This window comes from Sminthopsis crassicaudata, chromosome 5, assembly GCF_048593235.1.
Source record: "Sminthopsis crassicaudata isolate SCR6 chromosome 5, ASM4859323v1, whole genome shotgun sequence".
NCBI classification, from domain to species: Eukaryota; Metazoa; Chordata; class Mammalia; order Dasyuromorphia; family Dasyuridae; genus Sminthopsis; species Sminthopsis crassicaudata.
Genome location: NC_133621.1, coordinates 75276296 through 75300830, shown reverse-complemented (window position 1 = coordinate 75300830; position 24535 = coordinate 75276296). Strand labels below are relative to the sequence as shown.

Here is a 24535-nt window from a genome sequence, read left to right as displayed (position 1 = left end):
AGGAAGAAAAGGATAATAGAATTAAACAAAGTGAGACTTCATCTGGAGAATAAAGAAACCTTAAGAGGCAAGGCCAAGCCAAATTGAATTTTGCACTAACATAATAAAACTCTGTTCTATGCAATGATATGATCATAAGTTACCCCATTTCTTCTAAATTACAACTTGGGCAGTACATGAGTACAATAAACATTTAATTCTTGTGTTCCCCAGAGTCTTACACATAGGTATCTAATAGATACTGAATTCAGGCTAAGTAGCATTTACACCTCAGAAATCTGTTGGCACCCTAAGTCTTTGTTAATCAAATATGTAATCATAGTGATAATGTGGGGGGAAATATGTTACAAAGAATATCTTTTGCAGTTCAACATCTTGACTTTATAGCCCAAATACATATATGGAATATAGCTGTAGAGTCTGTTTTTCTGATATTCTCCAGTTAGGTATGTGAGAAATGAATTTACTCACTAATCTGAAACTAAAGCTTGAATTTTTACCTTTCCTCTGACTCAAGCTATTCATGTTATGAGTCTTAAAAAAAAAAAAAAAAAAAAAAAAAAAAAAAGAGGAAAGAATAGTTCTGATTATATGTACATTACTGAACTTTGTAATATTGATTTGAGAACCATCAGAACATATATATGGATTAATCTTTTTGTTAAACCCTTGTGAACACAGAATTAAATGCTTTGAAAAAACATGGATATATACAAACTCTTAATCTGCAGAAAATTTATCAAATTATAGGATCCCCCTTATTGCCCAAAAAACTCCTTAAAATAGGGCAGTTTGATTTACTTATTGACATTTACAGTAAAAATCATTTAGAAGGCTCTTGCATAAAGGAAACAAGGTATATGTCAAAATAAAAATTGACAAAGAAGAAAAAATGAATAGGAGAAATGGGTGAATTTTTAAATTATTGTTTTATTTCAATTATATATATATATAATTATATTCATTATATATTATATATTCACTATTAAGTAAATACAAGTGTCATATCATTGTTTTCTTCTTCCAGCATTAACTTTTACTCTAGAAATTAAGTAATTACCTACTTGATGGTATGTTAGCTAAGTATTTCTAATGAGAGGTAATTTTTTTTTTCCTTCTTCTAGGCTAACGTGGAACATTTGACAGAGAAAATGAAGACTAGCATACAAAGAGGCCTGGTGCTCAGGTGCTGAAGAGTTATTTCTAAAGATTTGAGAACTTGATTTTTTTTCATAAATATTACTTTAATTGATCCAAAAAATGTTATTCTCAGCATTTAGAAGTATATGGCAAAGTCAAAGAAAAACATAGTGATGAGCTGGGTGATAAAGGAGTAGGGAAAAACAGGAATCTTTGCCAGGTCTCTACAAGGCCCTGGACTGTACTTTGAGGAACCATCCTCTAATTAAATTGTTAAGATACTTTAAAACTTAGTGTTTGATAAACCAGCTCAACTGTTTTCTATTTATTTTAGAAATGAGAACTGTAATGAAAATTATACCACTGATTTCATTTATCAACTCTATTCTGAGGAAGGAAAAGGAGTATTTGATTGCAGAAAGAATGTCTTGGGTCACATGCAACAGGTAAGATGACTAAAATACCTTGGATTAGATTGTTGGTAACAAACCTTATAACTTCATTAAATGAAGAGTTTAAGCAATCGTCCAGACAATTTGTGCGAAATATTTCTTTCTTTTAAGTACACTTGGATACTTTGATAAAGGAAGAAATCAGGTATTATTCTAAATATTTTGTGTTTGCACTTAAACCTCTAAGTCAAGCATAAACTTACAGTAGTTATAATAACATCAATCCAAATTATGTAAGTAGAAAATAATTTGACAAATATCTTCCTTTAAAAGAAGATTGTTTCAGACAATTAAGTTTAAGGAATTTAAACTGGAATGTAATATGAATGATTTCTATTTAAACTGTTTTTTAAAACTATGTAGGCTCATAATTAAGATAACATCAAAATCATTTATTTTCTAAAACTTCAGATTAAGTTCAAAAGAGTTCCATGGCATAATACCTCTAAATATTTTGATTTCCTTTTTGAGAAATTGTGAGTGATCACTGGCAAATTTTCCCAAAAACTTTCTGAAGAATCTTTGAAAATATGGCAAGACAGCCAAAATGTGAAGGGAAGACTTGTTCTAGGCTATATTTGTGTCAATAGATTTTAGGAAAATCCTTGTTGGTCTGCTAAACCAACAAGCATTTATTAAGTAATATTTATTAACTTTTATTATGTAATATACACATTTCAATGGGAGAAATAATTAAAAGATATTGTAATTTATGCATATGTATGTGCATATGCATATATACATACATACATACATTTTATATATATAGCTATGCTTATTATTCCTTCCATTAGGATGTAAGCTCATTTCAAAGAGGAATTGTTTCATTCTTGGTGTATTTGTCCCCAGCACCTACCATAGTGTTTATCACATATTAGGCACTTCATGAATAAAAGGAAACAGGTTTTTTTTGTTTTGTTTTGTTTTTTTAATGGGGTAGACTGTCTACTGAATATTCATCTTCTAAGGCCAGAGAAAAATAAAGAGGTTAATAAGAATACAGTTTAATGAAAAGAGAAAACTAACTAGCATACTTAGCACTAATCCTTGCCCTCCTATAGCTAAGCATCATGTCATGTGCATGCTAGGTATTCAATATTTATCTGTTGATGCGTTTCTCTTATGATCTGGATCATCTCACTCCCATGCTAATTAGATGAAACTGGTATCATTATTCCTATTCTAGAGATGGGAAATAGAAATATAGATAAGTGAATTATTTTTAAGTTTGAGATTTTCCAAAGAAGAGCAATTTTAAAAAATTCTCCAAGATATAATTTTAATAGTGTGTCTTTAATGAGAATAAAGTCTAAAATTCACTTTATACTCCAATAGGGTGGAGCACCTTCTCCTTTTGACAGAAATTTTGGGACAAAAATTTCTGCCAAAGCCATGCTGTGGCTCTCAGAGAAACTTAAGGAAAGCTATAGAAAAGGTATAGTAGGATTTTTTTTTAACACTTAAGCTACAAGTTGCTAACTCTGTAGTAGACTTGTAGAATGCTTGTTACTTAAGTTTGGCATTGACATCTGTGTGGTATAATGATAATGATCATTTCCACAAATATTGCTACTTATGTCTTTCACATTTGTTTTAAAGTTCATGGGAATGTTTCAAGTAACTTTAATATTATTTTGTAATATCTCTCCATTTTTCCCCATAACATAGTACTCTACATGCATTTAATTCTACACTCATTGATTATAGTTAAAATTATCATTTCTGTTTTATTTCTCTGATGGCTACATGGAATGCAGAAGAAGGTAACCTTTTTTCCTTTAAGTGGTTTCATTTTCCTATTTTTTTAAACTATTGATTAGTAATCATTAAATTTTTTTGCATATAAAGAATAATAATATAATGTATAAAGTTGGGAGATCTTGTCTAATCCATTCCCCTGCTTCTAAACAGGTCTTGCAATCCAAATAAATTTTTCTCTCTATTTCTCCATAGGAGATTTTAGGATATTTCTTAATTAACTGGTTCTAGGATCTTATGTCATTCATCATAAGAAACTTTGTCCTTGTATCTTATCAAAATACCTTTTTGAGAAAAAATGCTCACCATAATTCCCAATGATGATGTGGCTTATTTTATACAAGTAAATTTAATTTATAAGAAAAGATACATTTTAAATGCACTACTGGCATTGTATTCTTAAAATCATCCTTTTATAAAACAAATAATTAACCACTAAATAATTTTCATACATTGATTTCACTTAAATCTGTTTCCAATTCAGCCTTGACTTGAGTCTGCATAATCTGCCTTTTAAAATTTTGCTTATAAAAGGATTATTTTCAAGATTTATAAGTAAAAAGCTTATAATCTGCATAAGGGATCATCTAATTCTTCCATCTTTTTAGATGAAGAGCTTCAAATTGCCAGTGAAAAGTGATTGAGATGCCTTCCTACTATTAATAAAAATTAAAAAAAAAAAAAGTATGTTCATGGAAGAAAGTAGTGGTATGAGGATTCCTGTATTTCTAAGAACTATACATATAATTGGGGTAGGGGAAAAGCCCAGAATGCTTAAGATTCAAACTGTTACAAAAATTAACTATTAGTTAGCTGACAAGAGAGGAATGGCTCTAGACATTTCCCCCAAATACTGCAATTAAGCTTCCTATTTGCTTTTCCATTCTTGCTAACTCTCAAATTAATAAACATAATATACTATGTATAATCACATCCCCATTTTGCAAATATGAAGCTTTTATTGCAAGGTCTGAATGCATAACTAAACTTTGATATTCTCACTAGTACTAACAGCAATGTTTCTCAAATCAAAAGCCTTAATTTTTTTTTAAAAATCATACAATCAATTCTGCTATTGTTGTCACTTTTAAATCTTAAGTGTCAGATTATCTAGATTTAAAAGCTATATCACAGGTCAATTGTGATAAACTGAGCATTTTACATAGGAAGAGGGGAAACAATCTTAATCCCAATAAAACATGTAAAAGGCTGTCTTCAATTTTAAAAATAGGAATCTTCCTCTGATGGAAAATATGAAGGAAAAGTGTTCCTGGTCTCTCAGAAATGCAAAATCATCAGACTACACAATAATTAGAGAACTTTTGAAATAGAAGATTCATACCTTTTAGTTCAAACATCTCTTTCTACTTAGAGGAAAATCTAGCCAACGTGGTAGGAGCTTATCACCTCCAGAATTACCTCTTGAGAGTAAAGTATATTAATAGAAGAATGTTAGGTTTCTTAAGCAGCTTCTCCAAGATTTTTTTTCCTCTTTTCTCTGAGAGCTAAAATGAAGTAAACTGACTAGAATATAACTATCTCTTCCTAACATTGTTGCATTTGGAGAAAGCAAGACACTGAGACTCTGAAGGAAGCCTCATGTTGTAATCAATTATTCCTATACCAGATAGTTTGAACTCATCAGCATTACCCAAGCCCAAAGATTTCCTCTCTTTGTATGCCTTCATAGTTTTGAGCCCTCATTGCTTACTGAATCAATGTTATTATGAGTTAATTTTACACTCTTTTGTTTTACTTGTTTTATAGGAAAAGTGTTTGCCAACACTGATGATACGGTCTGTCTGCTAGGGATGCGTACACGAAAACTTCTTTTCCAACCTGTGACTGAATTGAAGAGCCAAACAGATTTTGAGTAAGTAAACAAATTTAACCTCCACAAAAGCTATCCCCTTACAATGCAACATTACAGGTCCAAAAGCTAAGTGAAAGTTAACACGACCCAGAAAGATTAAATATAGCTTCAGGTATGGTTATTCAAGAATAGCTTCACTAAATTCAGAGAATTAGTGACCCATAAAGGTTTCCATAATTTTTCTGCACGGTAACAGGGAAAAGTCGATCAAGTGACAGTCAACAAATATTTATTAAATGCCTGCTACAGACCAAACACTCCAGCTAAGTGCTGGAAGTACAAAGAAAGGTATAAAACACTATGTAATTAAAGAGACTACCTATAAATAATTAGCTGAATAAAAGATAAATACAGAAAAAATCAAGTTAGATAACATGTCAGTGCTATATAAATTCTAGCTATTGTTTTTGAGATAAGCTGTAATGAAAAGGCAGGAGAGGCTTGGTAATCTGGAGAGGCCTCCTGCAAAAGGGCCGATTTGAACTAAGTCTTAAAGCATGAAGCAACCACAGCAAAATTGCAGGAATGAAAAATGGTGATGTGTCCAAAGAACTGCAAAGAGGCCAGGGTAGCTTGACCATGGAGTCTGCAAAAGGGAATAAGATATAAGAAGTCTGCAAAGGTAGGACAGGTCGAAGGTGTGAAGTCTTAAATGACAGAATCACCAGGGACCTTTAGTGTACTGGGAAATTCCCCTGGAAAGAATTAATAGAAACATATATTACAGAATTACAAAATGTGAACAGTTTTATCATCTGTACTATTGCATTAAGTTTGACCAAGATTTAATAAAGCATGCCATCTAGATTAAGGGACATAATTTTCAGAGATTTAAGTAAATTGATAAATAGCCCAAAATTTTCTCTCCTATAAAATCTGATGACAGAATATAGCATTAACATTGCCATGAACTGCTCTCTTCCCTTACCCCCAACAGGCACAGAATTCCCAAAGAACAATGGTGGTTGAAACTACGACCTTTGATGAAAATTTTGGCCAAGTACAAAATCAGCTATGATGTTTCTGATTCAGGTCAGCTAGAACATGTACCCGGCTGTAAGATTGGACAAATAGAAACTCAAACCGCATAAAGATAATATTAAGATTAGATAATAATGTTGTAAATCATGACAGTAGAGTCATATTGAATGTCTGTGATGATGCTTTAGAAATTTTTGGTCACTGCTTTTTGTTTTGTAACACTTAAGTTATTGTGTCAGCACTTTATGCAAAAAAGGATTATGTTGCTTTTTTTTTTTTTTCCAGTATTGTTAGCTGTTAAATATTCAATCGTTAACCACAAAATAGCAATTATCATATCAAATACCCTAATTACCTAGTGATCATTACAAATAAATAACTCAAACGCAAAATAATGAACATATTATGAAGTAAAATCTCTTATGTACTTTGTATCAAAACTTATTTCTACAAAGAACATATGTAGATTGTTTTTGTGTCCAGCTAAAGATGTGTATATATCTAAAGTGGAATTAAAGTGAATATTACAACTATAATTGTTTATTTGTGAAAAATAAGCTTAAACAGTGTCAAAAACAGGCTTGGTTCCAAAAGTGATAAATGACTTCACCAAAAATCTGCAGTATTTTCATTTCTCCAAAGACAATTTTGAAAAAGTTAAAATTGAATCTATGGTTATAAATATAGTGACTTCAATGAATAACTCTAAACAAAACTTAGTAGCTTTCATGTTTTTAACTGGTTGCTACACAGAACTTAGGTTAGATATATAACATTTGAACAAACAATTTTGATTTTTCTTGTTCTAAGTGATATACTATGGGTTAAATTTTTAGTGGTTCACAGATGCGAAGTGCTCAAGTTCTGACTTAAAGAATAACATTATAGGGACAACTAGGTAGTACAGTGAACAGAGCAACAGCCCTGAGTTCAAATATGGTCTCAGACACTTAACATTTCTTAGCTGTGTGACCCTGGGCAGATCACTTAACCCCAGTTGCCTCAGCAAAAAAAAAAAAAAAAAAAAAAAATGACCCAGCCCAAATTAGCATAAAATTTTTACTACATAAGTGATAAAATGTATTTGAGCCCTTAACTATACAAGATCTCGGTTCTATTTGTTATATTCCAAATGGCATGATTTGGAGCAAGTCACTTAACTACTTAAAGCCCAGTTTTTTCTACCTGTGACATATGAATTAGATGCTTTTTGATGACAGTTCTAAATAGCTATGGTTCTCAGCTCTGCCAGAAAACTTAAAGTAAAGAGAAACAGGTATAAGGTAAGTGAAAAGTTAACATATCAGAAGATGGAGAAAAGAAAAGGCTCCCCAAACTCCTTTAACACTGCTGTTTTTTTTTTTCAAAATAACAGTTTAGTGGAGGTAGGAAGTTTAGCATTTTGAAGAGAGTAAAAAAGGATATTAGAAGGCTCCATTCATTATAATTAGAATAGGGGCTTGTTTAAATTTCATTATTAACTACCATATAATTTATTTCCTTTGTAACAATGTCTTTTATTTTGATTCAAAAACATTATTCTGACCAGAAGTCCATGACATAAGAAGCAGCAAACAGTTAATTTCTGTTTCCTTAAGAATGCCTGAAGGAATAAGATCTTAAAGATACTCAGAGACTTCTAAGAAAAATTCAGTTGAGTTCATATCTAAATATGAAATGAACAGATTGAGAAAAAAAAGAAAATAGATAACTTTTACTGATTAGCCCTAGATAAAACTAGTGAGATATTAATATTAAATCAAAACAGTGCTGAAAATAAATTACCAAAGCACATCTGGGTCAGATTCTTTTTTTATTTCCAAAAATAACAACTACTTAAAAGTATGAAGTTGACATGCCAATTGGGGCCTACACAGTTAAATAAAAACACTGCCCTGGAAATTTAAAAATATATAGTTTATACATTTTAAAGCTTAGTTATAATCTCAATTAGGCCATTATATTACATCACCACTATTTTTCCTTCATGATTGGCAGAGTTTTGTCCTCAAAGTTAATGTTCTTTGACATAATTAAGTTCTGAATATGAAACAATGTATGTGATAAATTTTTTGGGCAAAAGTTATTAATGATTGTGACCCACTAAAATAAATATAGGTCAAATTTAATAATTAAAGAACCTATGTGATACCCTAATTATTTTGAGACTTTTTAATACTATCTTACTACCCATGATGGGTCTTTGTCAATGTTTGCATTATCTGGTCCAAGTACTGCTAATCCTCTTGTGCTCTTTCCAATTCTAAGGTATCTGAAATAGAAACAGAGAAGGTAATAAGTTTAGAAGAAAAAACTTTAACCATTATTTTACAATAATATCATTTGTGTAATGAAAATTGATTACACCCTTTAAAATTCTTATTTTCACTGAATGGGCCCAACACTACTATTAAAAAAATTTTTTTTAAACATACTCACTTATCGCTAACATTAGTAAGATGTTCATGACTAACACCAAAAAGTTGTTCCCTGTGTGCCTGCTTCATCTCATCTGAAAGCCCATATAAGAACTGGTCCATTCCTAAAAAAAAAAAAAAAAGAAAAAAGAAAAAAAAATTGAAAAAAACCACATTTAGCTATTAGAGCAATAGCATCTTTCACACTTCACAAAAAATGAAAGAATCCAACAGACTTAAGCAGAAGACCTATTTTTCCCATAGGTAGAGCTCAATGCATTATAAATTTAAGATTTAGCTTTGTCAGTCAACAAGTATTTATTAAACATCTGTGTCAGGCAGGTAAAACAGTAAATAGAGTATTGGAGTCTGGAAGTCTCATTTTCCTGAGTTCAAATTCAGCCTCAATTTCTATGAAAACTCCAGATGGGGACATGAATGAAGAGTTTGACATGACTGAAAAACAACCCACCAAGAAATGGGTCAAAATAATAAGAATACAAATGAAAAAATGAAACTTCCTATCTTGAAAGGGTTGCTAAGTCTAATAGATAAAGAGATTGTTAATAAGTGAAAATCTTGCTTTGATGGAAAAAGGGAATGCAAACACTTTTTAAAAAAGATCTTTTTAAATTAATGTCCCAGATGAAAAACATGTTTTGCTGTCCAGAAACAGTACATTAAAAGAACAACTATTACTTCTCTAGCATTGTATCTAGTAGCTGGCAAATTCCATAACTGTTTTTAGAACTCTGTTTCTTCAAACACACACACACACACACACACACACACACACAATACTTTCCTCCTACCTTTGTCTGAAGGTGCAACTGGGGCATCTACAACTGAAAAAACTGACAATTTTGCTTCTTCAATATCCACATCTGTGAATTTTCCAGACTTGGCCCAACTGACAGCTTTTTCAAAAGACTGGAGAGTTTGTATTGAATTTGGATCCCTAAATAAAATGATTGGAGGAAAAAAAAAAGTTTTACATATGAAATTTAGATAATGTATAACTACAGTTTGGCTACTCTTTCTTTAAAAGCCATATTTGTCCACACTCACACTGTCAAATTACAACCCTCCCACACATTAGGAGTAGTCCATTTTCACAGGAGTTGCTATGGCCAAAAGAAAACAAACTTTTAACGATGAGCCTCTCTGAATTTAGTGTATTTAAGCCTTTGACACTGAAGAGGACCTACAAGAGCTTGTGTTCCACTTTTGCCTCTAGCCATACAGGAAGGCTTTTATACAGTGAAAAAATTTCACAGTAGGTCTTTAAGGGAAGGATTGTCATTGAATTCTTTTTAAATAGAAGCATAGTTTACTTGTCAAAGGATCTCTTTATTTCATCAGTGAGAATCTTCCTTCATGAACAGGGATCTAAGTGTGAAAGAGGGATCTGAAACAGATCCTACTATAAGTTCAACACTCCCCTCTCTATAAAAGACATTTCTATCAATGACCATTATGCATTGTACATATATTGGACAATTTACCTGTAAGAGTAAAAGGTGAATATCCCATTACTGCTCAGCTTGGCACCTCCACCATATGCACCACCTTTTTCTCTGATTTCTGTATGTAAGAACTTAGCAGTCATCAAACGTGCAAGAATCTTAAGACTAGAAAAAAAATTTTAAAAGTTAAAACATATAAAACATTTAAAATTTTTCAACATAGAGGGTTAGGATCTATATGATCTCACGGGTAGAGAAAACTGACAAATGAGGAAGCTCCCACATTGGCTAACACTAATAATTGCCCAGGGCACTGAGAGGGTAAGAATTTAGCCAGGCTCACACATCAGCCACTGGGTATAAAGCCATGTCTCTCTGATTTCCAGGCTAATTCTCAATTCATTGCCATACTCTCTTCTCTCTCATTCCTCATCTCTCAAATTCACTTATTTTAATTCTTGCTATTAAACAAGTTATGTTTTATATCAAAATGTTGCTTATCAGAGATCCTTTACATGATTATGAATACAGTGATCCAATCTTTAAGTCCAGAAACATCTGTTATGTGCTTACGATGTGTCCAACACTATAAAACAAAAATCTTTCATTATCCAAAACTAATTTTATGCAATTACCAAAAAGAGTGTTTTATCATATGTTGAGAGGGTTTAGTTTATTATTCAATTTAACAAACATCTCTTCATAACTCACTATACATAAAAACATAACATGACAAATAGTTCTAGACCTCAAGAAAATTAATTGTATTGGGAAGATTCAAGATATATATGGAGGAGTAAATGGTTCTTCTCAAAGAGAGTCAAAATGACATCATTAGATGTTAAAATCAAGTTAGTGTCAGACTATAGCTAATTAGACCAATATGAGCTTGGAATACTTTGTCATAGATCACACACAAATAGTCCCTATGAACACTTGGGGTATATTCTCTTAATTTACCTTGAGTAACTCATATTTCTTCTGAGCTAATTCAATTCTGCTTTGCTCATAGAGCACAGCACCTTCTCTGATGAGGGCATGCTATTCTGGGTAGTACTGGGCCAGTGTCTCCCAAGTCATACAATTAATTCTCAACTTTTTAAGAGACTTTGAGTATCCTTGTATCACTTTCTCAGATCACCTTGTGAGTGCTTGCTCTGTTTAAGTTTTCTATAAAATAGTCTTTTTGGCAAGTATACATTTAGCATTCAAACAATGTGGCCAACAACAGAGCTATCTCTCTCTGCAGTCGAGTTGTAATGCTCTGCAGTTTCATTCAAGAAAGGATCTCTCCTGCCAGGTAATCTTCAAAATCTTCCTAAGACAATTTAAATGGATGGAAGCAATTCAGTTTCCTGGAATGGCACCAGGAGCCTGTCCAGGTTTCACAGACATACAGTAATGGAGATCAGCACAATGGCTCTGCAGATCTTTAGTTGGTAGTCAGTTGGGACAGTTTTCACCAGATTCTTCATCCCCACATCCTGGCTCTATCTTTAAAGGAAGATAGTTTAGGATTGATGTACTGCTTGAAGGTAGAGAGGAATGGTTAGGGGATCTCCCTTTTATTTCCCTTACCCTCTATATATCTCCTCCATAGCCTTCATTTCAGAGGGAAGGAGTCCTAATACTTCTGACAATATATGTCATATGTATTATCAGTGTGGACGTCCTTGGAAAGTATACTGTCAAGGTAAGTAAATTTATCCACAGCATTCTTAACTTGTCCATTTGTTGTAACCAAAGGTTCCACATATGGATGGTGTGGTACTGCCTGATCTCCAAATCTTGTGTTTTCTTGGGGTTAATTGTTAGACCAAAACTATCACACGCAGCAGAGAACTGATCCATACCTTGGTCTATCTCAGCTTCAGAGGCTGCACTGAATGCACAATCATCTACAAACAAAAAATCATGCACCAATACTCCCCCCACTTAAGTCTTGGATTGTAGCCTTTTCAAATTGAAGAATTTACCATCAGTGCAACAGCTGACTTATCCCCACTGAAAGCATTTGATAATGACTAAAAACATCAAACTAAAATGCATAGGTGCAAGCACACAACCTTGTTTCACTGAACTGATGCCTGGAAAAGCTCTGAAGCATTGTCCATTGTCCAAAATTAGAAGCATGCCAATTGACGTGTCATTCAGGTGAACTTCTTTGGGCAACCAAATTTTGACAGTTTTCCATAAACTTTGACAAAAGCTTTGGTCAGATTTGCAAATATTGTGTATACAAACTCTGTCCTGTTCCTGGCATTTTTCCTGGAGTTGTTGGGCAGCAAATATTATATTGACTCAGCCATACTGGCTCTCAAGTAGATAACCACCTTCCAAGAGTAGGATCAACATAATAAGGAATTCTCTGGCAAGAATCTTGCCAGCATGGGGCAGCTAGGTGGCGCAGTGGATAGAGCACCAGCCTTGAATTCAGGAGGACCCGAGTTCAAATCTGATCTCAGACACTTAACAGTTCCTAGCTGTGTGACCCTGGGCAAGTCACTTAACCCCAGCCTCAAAAAAAAAAAAAAAAAAATCTTGCCAGCTGTAACTAAGAGAAATGACCTCCTCCACCCCCCCATGATTGTCCCAGCACAATATATTCCCTTTACTCTTATAAAGAGGTCAATGGAAGTATCCCTGAACTCCTGAGGCACAAACTCCTCTGCCATATATATTTCAGTCACTATTTGTATTGATCAACGAACACCATCCCCTCCCTGTAAATCTCAGCTGGAATAGAATCAGCAGCAAGCACTTTGCCACATTCAAATCTTCTTCAGGTGGAATTTCAGCTAGGGAATGGCTGATTTTAACCTGAGGTTAACAGTCAATGGCTTGAAAACATCAGTCCATCTCTAGGATCATCTCTTTATCACTAATCAATGTATCTCCATCAGAATCATAGATCTTTGGTCCATAAATAGCCTTCATAAAAGCTCTATGGATTGCTATTATCAGCATAAAACTAAATTTCATTTCGCTAGTCTCAATTTTGCATCTAAGTTTTGATTGTACTTTACTTTTGACAGAACAGAATGCTACTTTCTTAGAGATGGATGAATTAGCCTGTGGGTATACCCTGTGGATTCATCATGAGATGAATCAGGAATCATGCTAACCGAATCATTTCATTTAGCATCTTCTGAATGTCTCCATCATTTTCTTCAAACCCAGTCCTAATACAAGTATTCTAACCCAAAGGAGCAGATGCACTGCTGTACACAAAATCTCTTGAGAGCTGTCTATTTAAGTGTTACCAACTGTGTATTGGCTCAAATTAATCTACAAGTTAGCAACAAACTGCTTCCTCTCAGAGAAGTGTTCTGTTGACATTAATTTTTCTGGTACTCTTTTTGCCTTGGGGTCCCTGCTTTTGTTCTTTTGTTGAATGCAAATATTCAGCTTGGAGAGGATGTCTAATTAGTCCAGTACTCTACACCACACAGAAAGAATCCTGTCTTTCTCCTTACAATCATAGTCTGTTAAATGCCAGTGTTTGCTGTGAGGGTACATCCATGAAGTTTTATTGCATTTAGGCAGTCTTGGTGATAGATGGTCATGAAATGCACAAATCTTCAGTAGTAATAAACAGCTGCTGCTGTTTCCACCTTCCTAAGGACTTCCTGCCATGTCTGGTAGTCAGAACCTACTAGAGCATTAGTCTCCCAGAATCATAAGCTTGTACTCTTTTAGTGCACTGCGGATAAAGGTCTCCAAGTAGTCATAAGTTTTTTTCTTGGATCTCATCAGAATTTGTCATGGTGGGAGCATAGGCACTGATTGTGGCGGTGTAGGGCATTTTCCTGTAAGTGGCAATCACATCATCATGAGCTTATCATTCATTCCATTTCCTTGTGCACAAAAGTTTGTTTTACTAGATTAGTTTTAATTGCAAAATTCATACCAGCTTCATGGCATTCTCCTTCACTGTGGCTACTTCAGAAAAACATGTATTCAGTTCTGACTTCAGTAAACTGGATTCATTTGACAACCTTGTTTCACTCAGGGCTGCTATTTGGATGTGACACTGTTGAGTTCTCTCTCTTGCAACAAGAGCTGTTCCTCTTTCAGGTGTACTGGACTTTGTGTTGTCTATAAATGTGTGCACATTTCATGTACAGATGGTGAGCAAATTCAAGTTTGCAGAAGTTTTTATACATTTTTTTAGTGTTTCCACCACAGGATGAGATCTTGACCTGCCATGGCAATCAAGCCAATGTCGGGTAAGCAGACAATGTTTAGGGCACAATTTCCAGACCTATCCTCATAATTGGAAGTGAGCAACGTGATCCTTCAAACGCTGTTCAGATGCCCAGGAGGCTGCTGACTCCCATGGCTGCTTCCTGTGAGAAGATGACCCTGTGGCCTAGACTGTCTGTGTGAAGGGCTGACTCCCAGAGTATCCTCACACCTGCCGCTTCACCACTTTCCCTTTGCCAACAGGACTTTGAGTAAATAGAAATGGCAAAATGGTATGGGAATGTCTTTTGATTCAAGTATAAACTGGATTTAAGTGAGGTAGTTGCATAAGGTTGTCGACCCTCAGTCACTTCAAGAGTCATCACTGTGGTAATGACTCTGTAGTAAGTGGTAAGAAAGAATCAAAATAACTGGTGCTGACTTGAGGTAAGAGTGGATGACCCTGGTCTGGTGTCTTTGATGCCTGACCAAGCTCCAACCGCTCCACAGCTCTGGCTTCAGCTGCCTTCAAAGTGTTCTCATTTGCACCAGAATTCCACCAGGGGAGGTCTTCATGTGGTTGGGTCAGACACTCCCCTAACTCATCATTTACCCTGAAACTGGTTTAGGCCACCTGCATGCTTTGTGCATGCTACAATTTCTCAGAGCTAGAGAGATAAGTGGATCAGGTAGAAAGTAGCCCTCCCTCCAGAGGCACTAGTCTTTCCTGTGCATAACCCTAAACTTTACATACCCACATAAATATAAATAATATGAAGGAACCTAAATACCTGGGGAGAGGAAGACCAAATGACATCTAAGCTGATCCATGAAAGAAGACTAGAAGTCACATGAAAGAAAAAGTGAGAAAGTGCATGAGAGATGATGGGGCACAGTTAAGTAAATGAAAACAAGTCAAAGACAGATGTGAAGTTTGAGAAGCAGCTAGCAATCCCATTTGGATGGTATGAAGAGTGCACAAAGAGATTAGGAGTATAAAGTAAACTGGTAGCTTTCACTGATATAGAAAACTACAGTTTAGCATCTTCTCTGCTAATTACAATCTTAGAGAATGGGAAGAGGAAGAGTTCATAAATTTATTTCAGAGGACCCAGGAACTAAAATGAGGGGAAAAAAAGTCTAATTTTACTAGTCCCTCTATTTCTTTGTAGTTCCATGTATTTTATTTTATACATTTTTTAAAACTCTGAGAAAATAGAAATTTACTTTCTGTGTAAAATTTCTGAGAAAATAAAAAAAAAGCAATAAAAAAATCATCAGTATTTTACACAGAAAGCAAAGGAGTTCATTACACAAAGAGAAGTTTTCCTTTATCATAAGGGCATTAAGAAGGCAAAGAAGGGGAGTGGAGCCAAGATGACGGAGAAGATATATGCAAATTTCTAAGCTCCCTTCTTCCTTCAATACCAACTAATTAAATCAGCCTCAAAAATAACGCTGGACTGATTAAAAACCACAAGGATTAGAAGCACATCTTACTAGCCAAAGAGAATCTGGAATTTCGACAGAAAAGGTCAGTTCCGAGGGGAGGAAAAAAAAAGACCGGCACAGACAGAGTTGGACTAGGGGCTAGCACACTTTGCCAAACGGGCTGGGGAGAACTCTGGGATCAGAGAAGCCACTGAGATAGAGGAATCTGGCAGAGGCTGATAGCTCTACTCTGCTTGTAAAACAGCAGATCAGAAGAGAAATCAAAGCCACTTTAAAATAAAAAGCCAGAAAATATAATCACCCCAATCCGGAAATGACCTAACACCGATCTCGACACGGCTATGCAGCTGCCTGCTGCTGTCTAGGGCTTTTCCTTGGAGCAGTTAAGAACCTGAACAGCGGAGGACACAGCCCGGGCAGCCTCTAATCCACATAATGCGGGGAGGCAGTGGAATTCTTGCAGTGGCGAAACTCCAGCAGCAACGGAACCTCCGCAGCAGGGATTGTGCTTCCCGGGCAGAAACTTATAGTTTGAGTGCAGGGGCTTTTCGCGTCAGCTGCTAATATCCATGACCCCACGGGAGGCTTTGGCTGGGTTTGTGACGCTTTCACTGTTCAGACTCAAACCTCAGGGCAGTCGCTAGGCCTCACTGGGCACTCCTCGCAATGCAGCTGTGCTAACCACCTCTTGAGTCATTGGCAGGAGGGAGGGGGGGAGGAACTCTCTCCCAGAATTCCCTCTTAGCCCAGTCACAGGATTGCTGCATTCTAGCCTCAATCTGGGAGGAAGGTGGTAAATTTCCTACCCAAGGATAGACCCTCCCCCCCACATATTTTTAACAATGAATAAGAAATTGAAGAGAACGATTGACACCTTCTATACAGAGAAAGAGCGGATATCCTACCCCGAGGAGGCTAACAGCAGACAGTCTTCAGATAACAGCCTAACGGGGAATGATACCTGCTCCCCATCACATAACTCTCTCCTAGAAGAGACTATTAAAAAGTTAAGAGAGAAGAAAATTGGGGAAAGGAAACAGAAGCTATGATAGAGAATAACAATGTCCTGAAATCTGAGTTGGAAAAAATAAAGAATTCACAGGAGGTACAGAGAAATAAAATTTGTGAATTAGAAAAGGTTAAAAAAAAAAAATCACAGGAAAGTAGGATTTCTGAATTGGAAAAGATAAAAAATTCCCAAGAAAGTAGGATTTGTGATTTGTGATTTGGAAAAATAACTCACTAAAAAAAAAAAAAAAAAACTAGTGAAATGGAAAAAAATTCAACAGAGCAAAATAATGCATTTAAAAACTCACTTGGACATATACAAAAAAAAAAAAAAAAAAAAAAAAAAAAAAAAAACTAAAAAATGTGAATGAAGAAAATAACTCCTTAAAAGTCAGGATGGAACAAATAGTAATGAATGATTCATTGAGAAACCAAGAATCAATCAAACAAAACAAAACAAAACAAAAAAAAAAAAAAAAAAAAAAAAAGAAAAGCTGGAAAATAATGTCATATATTTACTGGGAAAATCTATAGACCTGGAAAATAGATCTAGGAGATAATCTGTGGATCATTGGACTTCAGGAAAACTATGATTGAAAAAAAAAAAAAGAGCCTAGATTATATTTTACAGGAAATCATCAAATAGAACTGTCCAGAGATAATAGAAACAGAAGGGAAAATAGGCATTGAAAGAATTCATCGAACACCTTCTGAAAAAGACCCTAAAAAAAGAACTCCATGGAACATTGTGGCTAAGCTGCAGAACCTACCAAACTAAGGAAAAAATATTGCAAGCAGCTAGGAAAAAAACAATTCAAATATCAAGGTGCCACAATAAGGGTCACCCAAGATCTGGCTGCCTCCCCATTAAAGGACTGAAGGGCCCGGAACCTGATTCCGAAAGGCAAAAGAACTAGGATTATCCAAGAATAAACTACCCAGCTAAGTTTAGCATTTTCTTCCATGGAAGAAGATGGACATTTAATGAAACAGAGGAATTGTATTTGTTTCTAAGAAAAAAACAGACTTAAACAAAAAATTTGATCTACATCCACAAGCCTCAAGAGAAGCAGAAAAAGGTAAAAAGAACTCTTGAGAATTGTATCTCTGTTGTGGATATACAGAAAGTCCACATGGATAATTTGATTTTATTGATATAACATAAAAAAAAGGGGAAGTACTAAAAGGAAGGGGATAGTATCAGAAAAAAGGAAAGGAGAGATAAAAAGAGAGAAACTACATCCCAGGAAGAGGCATAGAAAATCTACCACATCTAAGGGAATTTAGAGAGGGGGAGAAACATTGTGTGAATCTTACTCTCATCAGAGTAGGCTCAAAGAGTAAATAATTGACATATTTGTTTTTCAGAGAATTCTCTCTCACCTCATTATAAAGGGGGAGAGGAAAAAGGAAAAGGAGAATAAGGGAAGGATACAAGAAAGGGGAAGGGACTTAAAAGGAGGGGGGAGGGATACTAAAAAGGGAGGGCTGTGTGTCAAAAGTAGGGGCTATAAATTCAATACTGGGGAAGGGGTTCAGTTGGGACAAGGGAAAAAAAAAAAGAATAATCGGGGATAATATGATGGCAGGAAATACAGAATTAGTAATTTTAACTGTAAATGTGAATGGGATGAACTCTCCCATTAAACGGAGGCAGATAGCAGACTGGATCAAAAGTCAGAACCCTATAATATGTTGTTTACAGGAAACACACTTAAAGCAGGGAGATGCATACAGAGTAAAGGTAAAAGGTTGGAGCAGACTCTATTATGCTTCAGATGAAGCCAAAAAAGCAGGGGGTAGCCATCCTTATCTGAGATCAAGCAAAAGCAGAAATTGATCTAATTAAAAGAGATAAGGAAGGAAACTATATCCTGCTAAAAGGTAGCATAGACAATGAAGCCATATCAACACTAAACATATATGCACCAAGTGGTATAGCATCTCACTTCCTAAAGGAGAAGTTAAGAGAGTTGCAAGAAGAAATAAACAGCAAAACTATAATAGTGGGAGATCTCAACCTTGAACTCTCAGAATAAGATAAATCAAACCACAAACAAATAAGAAAGAAATTAAATAGGTAAACAGAACATTAGAAAAACTAGGTATGATAAATCTTTGGAGAAAATTGAATGGTGATAGAAAGGAGTATACTTTCTTAGCAGTTCATGGAGCTTATACAAAAACTGACCATATATTGGTACATAAAGATCTCAAAATTAAATGCAGGCAGGCAGAAATAGTAAATGCCTTCTTCTCAGATCACAATGCAATAAAAACTACATTCAACAAGAAGTTAGGGATAAATAGACCAAAAAGTAATTGGAAACTAAATAATCTCATCTTAAAGAATGACTGGGTAAAACAGCAAATTATAGAAACAATAATTTCACCCAAGATGATGACAACGATGAGACATCATACCAAAATTTGTGGGATGCAGCTAAAGCGGTAATAAGGGGAAATTTTATATCTTTGGAGACCTTGAATAAAATAGAGAAAGAGAAGATTAATAAATTGGGCCTACAACTTAAAAAGCTAGAAAAAGACCAAATTAAAAACCCCCAACCAAAAACTAAACTTGAAATTCTAAAATTAAAAGGAGAAATCATTAATATTGAAAGTAAAAAAAAAAAACAAAACTATTGAATTAATAAAACTAAGAGTTGTTTTTATGAAAAAGCCAATAAAATAGATAAACCTTTGGTAAATCTGATCAGAAAAAGGAAAGAGGAAAATCAAATTGTTAGTCTTAAAAATGAAAAGGGGCATCGTTCCACCAATGAAGAGGAAATTAGAGAAATAATGAGTTACTTTGCCCAACTTTATGCCAATAAATTTGAAAACTTAAATGAAATGGATGACTTCCTCCAAAAATAAAGGCTTCCTAGATTAATAGAGGAGAAGGTAAAGTGCTTAAATAGTCCCATTTCAGAAAAAGAAATAGAACAAGCTATTAATCAACTCCCCAGGAAAAAATCCCCAGGATCAGATGGATTTAGATGTGAATTCTACCAAACATTTAAAGAACAATTAGCCCCAATGTTATGTAACTATTTGAAAAAATAGGGGATGAAGGAGTCCTACCAAACTCCTTTTATGACACAGACATGGTACTGATACCTAAACCAGGTAGATCAAAAACTATAGACCAATGTCCTTAATAAATATTGATGCTAAAATCTTAAATAAGATATTGGCAAAAAGACTTCAGAAAATCATCCCCAGGATAATACACTATATGATCAAGTAGGATTTATACCAGGAATGCAGGGCAAGTTTAATATTAGGAAAACTATTAGTATAATTGACCGTATTAATAATCAAATTACTAAAAACCATATGATCATCTCAATAGATGCAGAAAAAGCATTTGATAAAATCCAACATCCATTCCTACTAAAAACGCTTGAGAGTATAGGAATAAATTGACTATTCCTTAAAATAGTCAGGAGCATATATTTAAGACCGTCAGTAAGCATAATATGTAATGGAGATAAAACTGGAACCTTTCCCAGTAAGATCAGGAATGAAACAAGGTTGCCCACTATCACCATTACTATTCAATATTGTATTAGAAATGCTAGCCTCGGCAATGAGAGTCAAGGAAGAGATTAAAAGAATAAGAGTAGGTAATGAGGAAATCAAACTATCACTCTTTGCAGATGATATGATGGTATATTTAGAGAACCTCAGAGATTTTCATAAAAAGTTATTAGAAATTCATAACTTTAGCAAAGTGGCAGGATACAAAATAAATCCACATAAATCCTCAGCAAAATGCAACAGCAAGAGATACAAAGAGAAATTCCATTCCAAACAAATGTTGAGAGTATAAAATATTTGGGAATCCATCTACCAAAGAAAAGTCAGGAATTATATGAGAAAAATTACAAAACACTTGCCATAAAAATAAAGTCAGATTTAAATAATTGGAAAGACATTCAGTGCTCTTGGATGCGCCGACCCAATATAATAAAGATGACAATACTCCCCAAACTAATCTATTTATTTAGTGCTATACCAATCAGACTCCCAAGAAACTATTTTAATGACCTAGAAAAAATAACAAAATTCAAATGGAAGAATAAAAGGTCGAGAATTTCAAGGGAATTAATGGACAAAAAAGTTACATGAAGGTGGTCTAACTATACCTGATCTAAAGCTATATTATAAAGCAGTAGTCACCAAAAGCTTTGGTATTGGCTAAGAAATAGATTAGTTGATCAGTGGAACAGATTAGGTACACTGAACAACTATAGCAATCTAGTGTTTGACAAACCCAAAGATACCAGCATTTGTGATAAGAATTCATTATTTGAAAAAAACTGTTGGGAAAATTGGAAATTAGTATGGCAGAGATTAGATATGGACCTACACTTAACACCATATACCAAGATAAGATCCATGATTTATGCATAAATGAGGTCATAAATAGATTAGAGGAACAGAGCATAGTCTACCTCTCAGACCTGTGGAGGAGGAAGGAATTTATGACTAGAGGAGAACTAGAGATCATTATTGATCACAAAATAGAAGATTTTGATTACATCAAATTAAAAAGATTTTGTACAAACAAAACTAGTGCAAACAAGATTAGAAGGGAAGTAACAAATTGGGAAAATATTTTTACAGTTAAAGGTTCTGATAAAGGCGTCATTTCCAAAAAATATAGAGAACTGACTCTAATTTATAAGAAATCAAACCATTGTCCAATTGATAAATGGTCAAAGGATATGAACAGACAATTTTCAGATGATGAAATTGGAACTATATCCACTCATATGAAAGAGTGTTACAAATCACTACTGATCAGAGAAATGAAATGCAAATTAAGACAACTCTGAGATACCCGTACACACCTGTCAGATTGGCTAAGATGACAGGAAAAGATAATGATGAATGTTGGAGGGGATGTGGGAAAACTGGGACACTGATGAGTTGTTGGTGGAGTTATGAAAGAATCCAGCCATTCTGGAGAGCAATTTGGAATTATGCCCAAAAAGTTATCAGACTCTTTGATCCAGAAGTGCTACTACTGGGCTTATATCCCAAGGAAATACTAAAGAAGGGAAAGGGATCTGTATGTGCCAAAATGTTTGTGGCAGCTCTTTTTGTAGTGGCTAGAAACTGGAAAATGAATGGATGTCCATCAATTGGAGAATGGTTGGGTAAATTATGGTATATGAATGTTATGGAATATTATTGCTCTGTAAGAAATAATCAACAGGATGAATACAGAGAGGTTTGGAGAAACTTATATGAACTGATGCTGAGTGAAATGAGCAGAACCAGGAGATCACTATACACTTCAACAATACTGTATGAAGATATATTCTGATTGAAGTGGTATCTTCAACATAAAGAAGATCTAATTCACTTCCAGTTGACAATAATGGACAAAAACAGCTACACCCAGAGAAGGAACACTGGGAATTGAATGTAAACTGTTTGCACTACTTTCTTTCTACCCAGGTTACTTATACCTTTGGAATCCAATTCTTACTATGCAACAAAAAAAATTGGATTTACACACATATATTGTATCTAGGTTATACTGTAACACATTTAATATGTATGGGATTGCCTGTCATCTAGGGGAGGGAGTAGAGGGAGGGAGGGCGGGGAAAATTGGAAAAAAAAAAAAAAAGCCAAGGAAGGCTTTGGAGTATAAGGATGACAGTATCTCTGGAAGCTTGGAAGGTAGTTTCTACTGAAAAATCTCAGGAATTGGTAGTAGGATTTAAGTCACTTAACATTGTCATCATTGATTTGGGTAAAACCACAGATATCAAGCTTATCAAATTTTAGATAATTACTAATACTGGAGATAATTAACACTGGATGACTGAAGGCTAGAACATTGAATAAATCCAACAAAATGTGTAAAGTCATACACTCAGGTTTAAAAAATGTTTAACTTCATAAGTTTGACTTATTATCTGGTTCAATATTTACTAAAAACAGCTACTATGTTCTGGTATTATGCTGAGTGCTGCAGGAAAACAAAGTAATCCCTGTGCTCAGACAGACATTGGAGAGGTCAAGACATGCTTCCTGCTAGATGTGATGATAGGTGATGGACTTCAAATGCCAAACAAAAGCCTAGAGCCTTTTCAAGCAGAGGATGGGCTCATTTAATATCGCTTTCAGCTCTGGATTGTAGAGGAAAACAGATGAGAGGTGAAAGACCAGTTTGGAGGTTAACAGCAACAATTTGAGACTGAAAACTTTAACTAAGGTATAGGTTACATCAACATTATAAACCCTAAAAGGTTCACCATATTGGAAAGGAAATCTCCGTGGATTCTCATGATACCTCTGGGAAGTATCCCCGTTTTACAAAGTGATTTGCGCAGGATCACAAAGCTAGTTAAAAGTCTGAAGCAAAATCTGAACTCATACTACAAATGCTTGATCTAGGATAAAAGGGATGCTAAAAGAAGAATTTGGATATGAAGAGATATTGTAGAAGAGGTATTGCAGAAAAAACAGGATGTGATCAGAGAGGAAGAAGGAGGTGAAGACACTGAGGGCTTGAAGTTGGATGACAGAGAACAGTGGTATCATCAAATCAGAAGACTGTGAGGAGAAACTTAATTATTAACAGTAAATATGTATTCATCAGAATGTGAATGATTTGCCAGAAACGTTCCATAAATGCTCACCTTCTGAAAGGATATACATTAAGACAGTGGCCCAGGAAAAGTATCTTTTTTTAAAGTGGGAAATGGAATGAATTCTAATTTATGAATGCTTTCATTTCAGAATTTTCTGTAAACAAAAGGATACCTTTCTAGCTACATCATTTTCTTTAGCATTAGCTAATAAGTCTTTTTTGTCTAGAAAGTAGTTTTTTGTGTTACATACCTGGCATAATCTGGATGTGTATAAGGAACAGTCCTAACACCTTCACCCACATAATTCACAGGGAAAGGAAGTACAAAATGAGTCTTCATCTGACATGGTTTAAAAGTAGGGTCCTAAAGAGAAAAAAAATGTCTTCAGTTTGTAAATTTTATTAAAATGAAATATGATAACTCTAAGTAAATGGATTTTAAAGAAAACATCACAATTAATGATTTTAAGCAAGATCAATTATTTCTTCGTGCAAAGTATTAATTTCAGGCAACTCTTCCACTTAATCCCATCATGAAAGATTCAATTTATAATGCTTTTTAAAAATTATAAACATTTTTTAAAAAATACACCCTCTAACAACAACATTTATATAAACAGTTGTGATCTCATTTCTTTTGATAAAACAAAATTTCTAGATTGGGTATAAGAAGCAAATGAATTTCATGCATTTGTGAAGAAAAATAATGGAAAGTAAAAAAGCAAAAAATGTCAGTAAAAAGTATCATTCCTGGGAGCTAGGGTTGAATATATATATATGTTTCAAAAAAACTGAGCATAAAAAAAAAAAATTCACAGGGAGGAAAAAATTCTAATCAATACTATTTGAACTAAAGTCCATAAAGACATATATACAAAAAACTAAGTAAGTGTTACATAAAAATAAAAGTAAGCTAGAAGTCCTACTATTATGTGGTATAGACTTCACTGAGTAGCAAAATTTCCTAGACTGACATGGGACAATCAAGTCTTTAGAAAATTGAAGATTCCACATGGTAGAGAAAAAAAAGAGAAATGAGTATATCAGGATAGAGGTGTCAAAGGTGGCCAACATCACTCCTGACAACATTTAAAAGTGGTTGAATCAGATGAAAATATGAGAAGAAATTAAAGGAATATAAAATAAGACATAGATAATAGTAATTTGCCCTATCCTAAGCCATG

At 34.4% G+C, this 24535-nt stretch overlaps 2 protein-coding genes across 3 annotated transcripts in view; one reads left to right on the top strand and one right to left on the bottom strand.

Annotated features, from left to right (window-relative positions):
* The window catches only part of PFKP (phosphofructokinase, platelet), a 74340-nt gene extending 67600 nt beyond the window's left edge, over nt 1-6740 (top strand). For both annotated transcript variants that reach the window (XM_074267184.1, XM_074267185.1), the window contains 5 exons: nt 1125-1186; nt 1475-1586; nt 2928-3027; nt 5118-5223; nt 6161-6740. In XM_074267184.1, the coding sequence (XP_074123285.1) occupies nt 1125-1186; nt 1475-1586; nt 2928-3027; nt 5118-5223; nt 6161-6314 (534 nt within the window). In that variant the 3' untranslated portion in view covers nt 6315-6740. The remainder of the gene's footprint in view (nt 1-1124; nt 1187-1474; nt 1587-2927; nt 3028-5117; nt 5224-6160) is intronic.
* Nucleotides 6741-8000: 1260 nt separating this feature from the next.
* Nucleotides 8001-24535, bottom strand: part of PITRM1 (pitrilysin metallopeptidase 1) — a 48417-nt gene continuing 31882 nt past the window's right edge. Inside the window, 5 exon segments of the mRNA XM_074267183.1 lie at nt 8001-8476; nt 8644-8746; nt 9434-9579; nt 10127-10252; nt 23603-23715. Of these exon segments, the coding sequence (XP_074123284.1) occupies nt 8383-8476; nt 8644-8746; nt 9434-9579; nt 10127-10252; nt 23603-23715 (582 nt within the window). The 3' untranslated portion in view covers nt 8001-8382.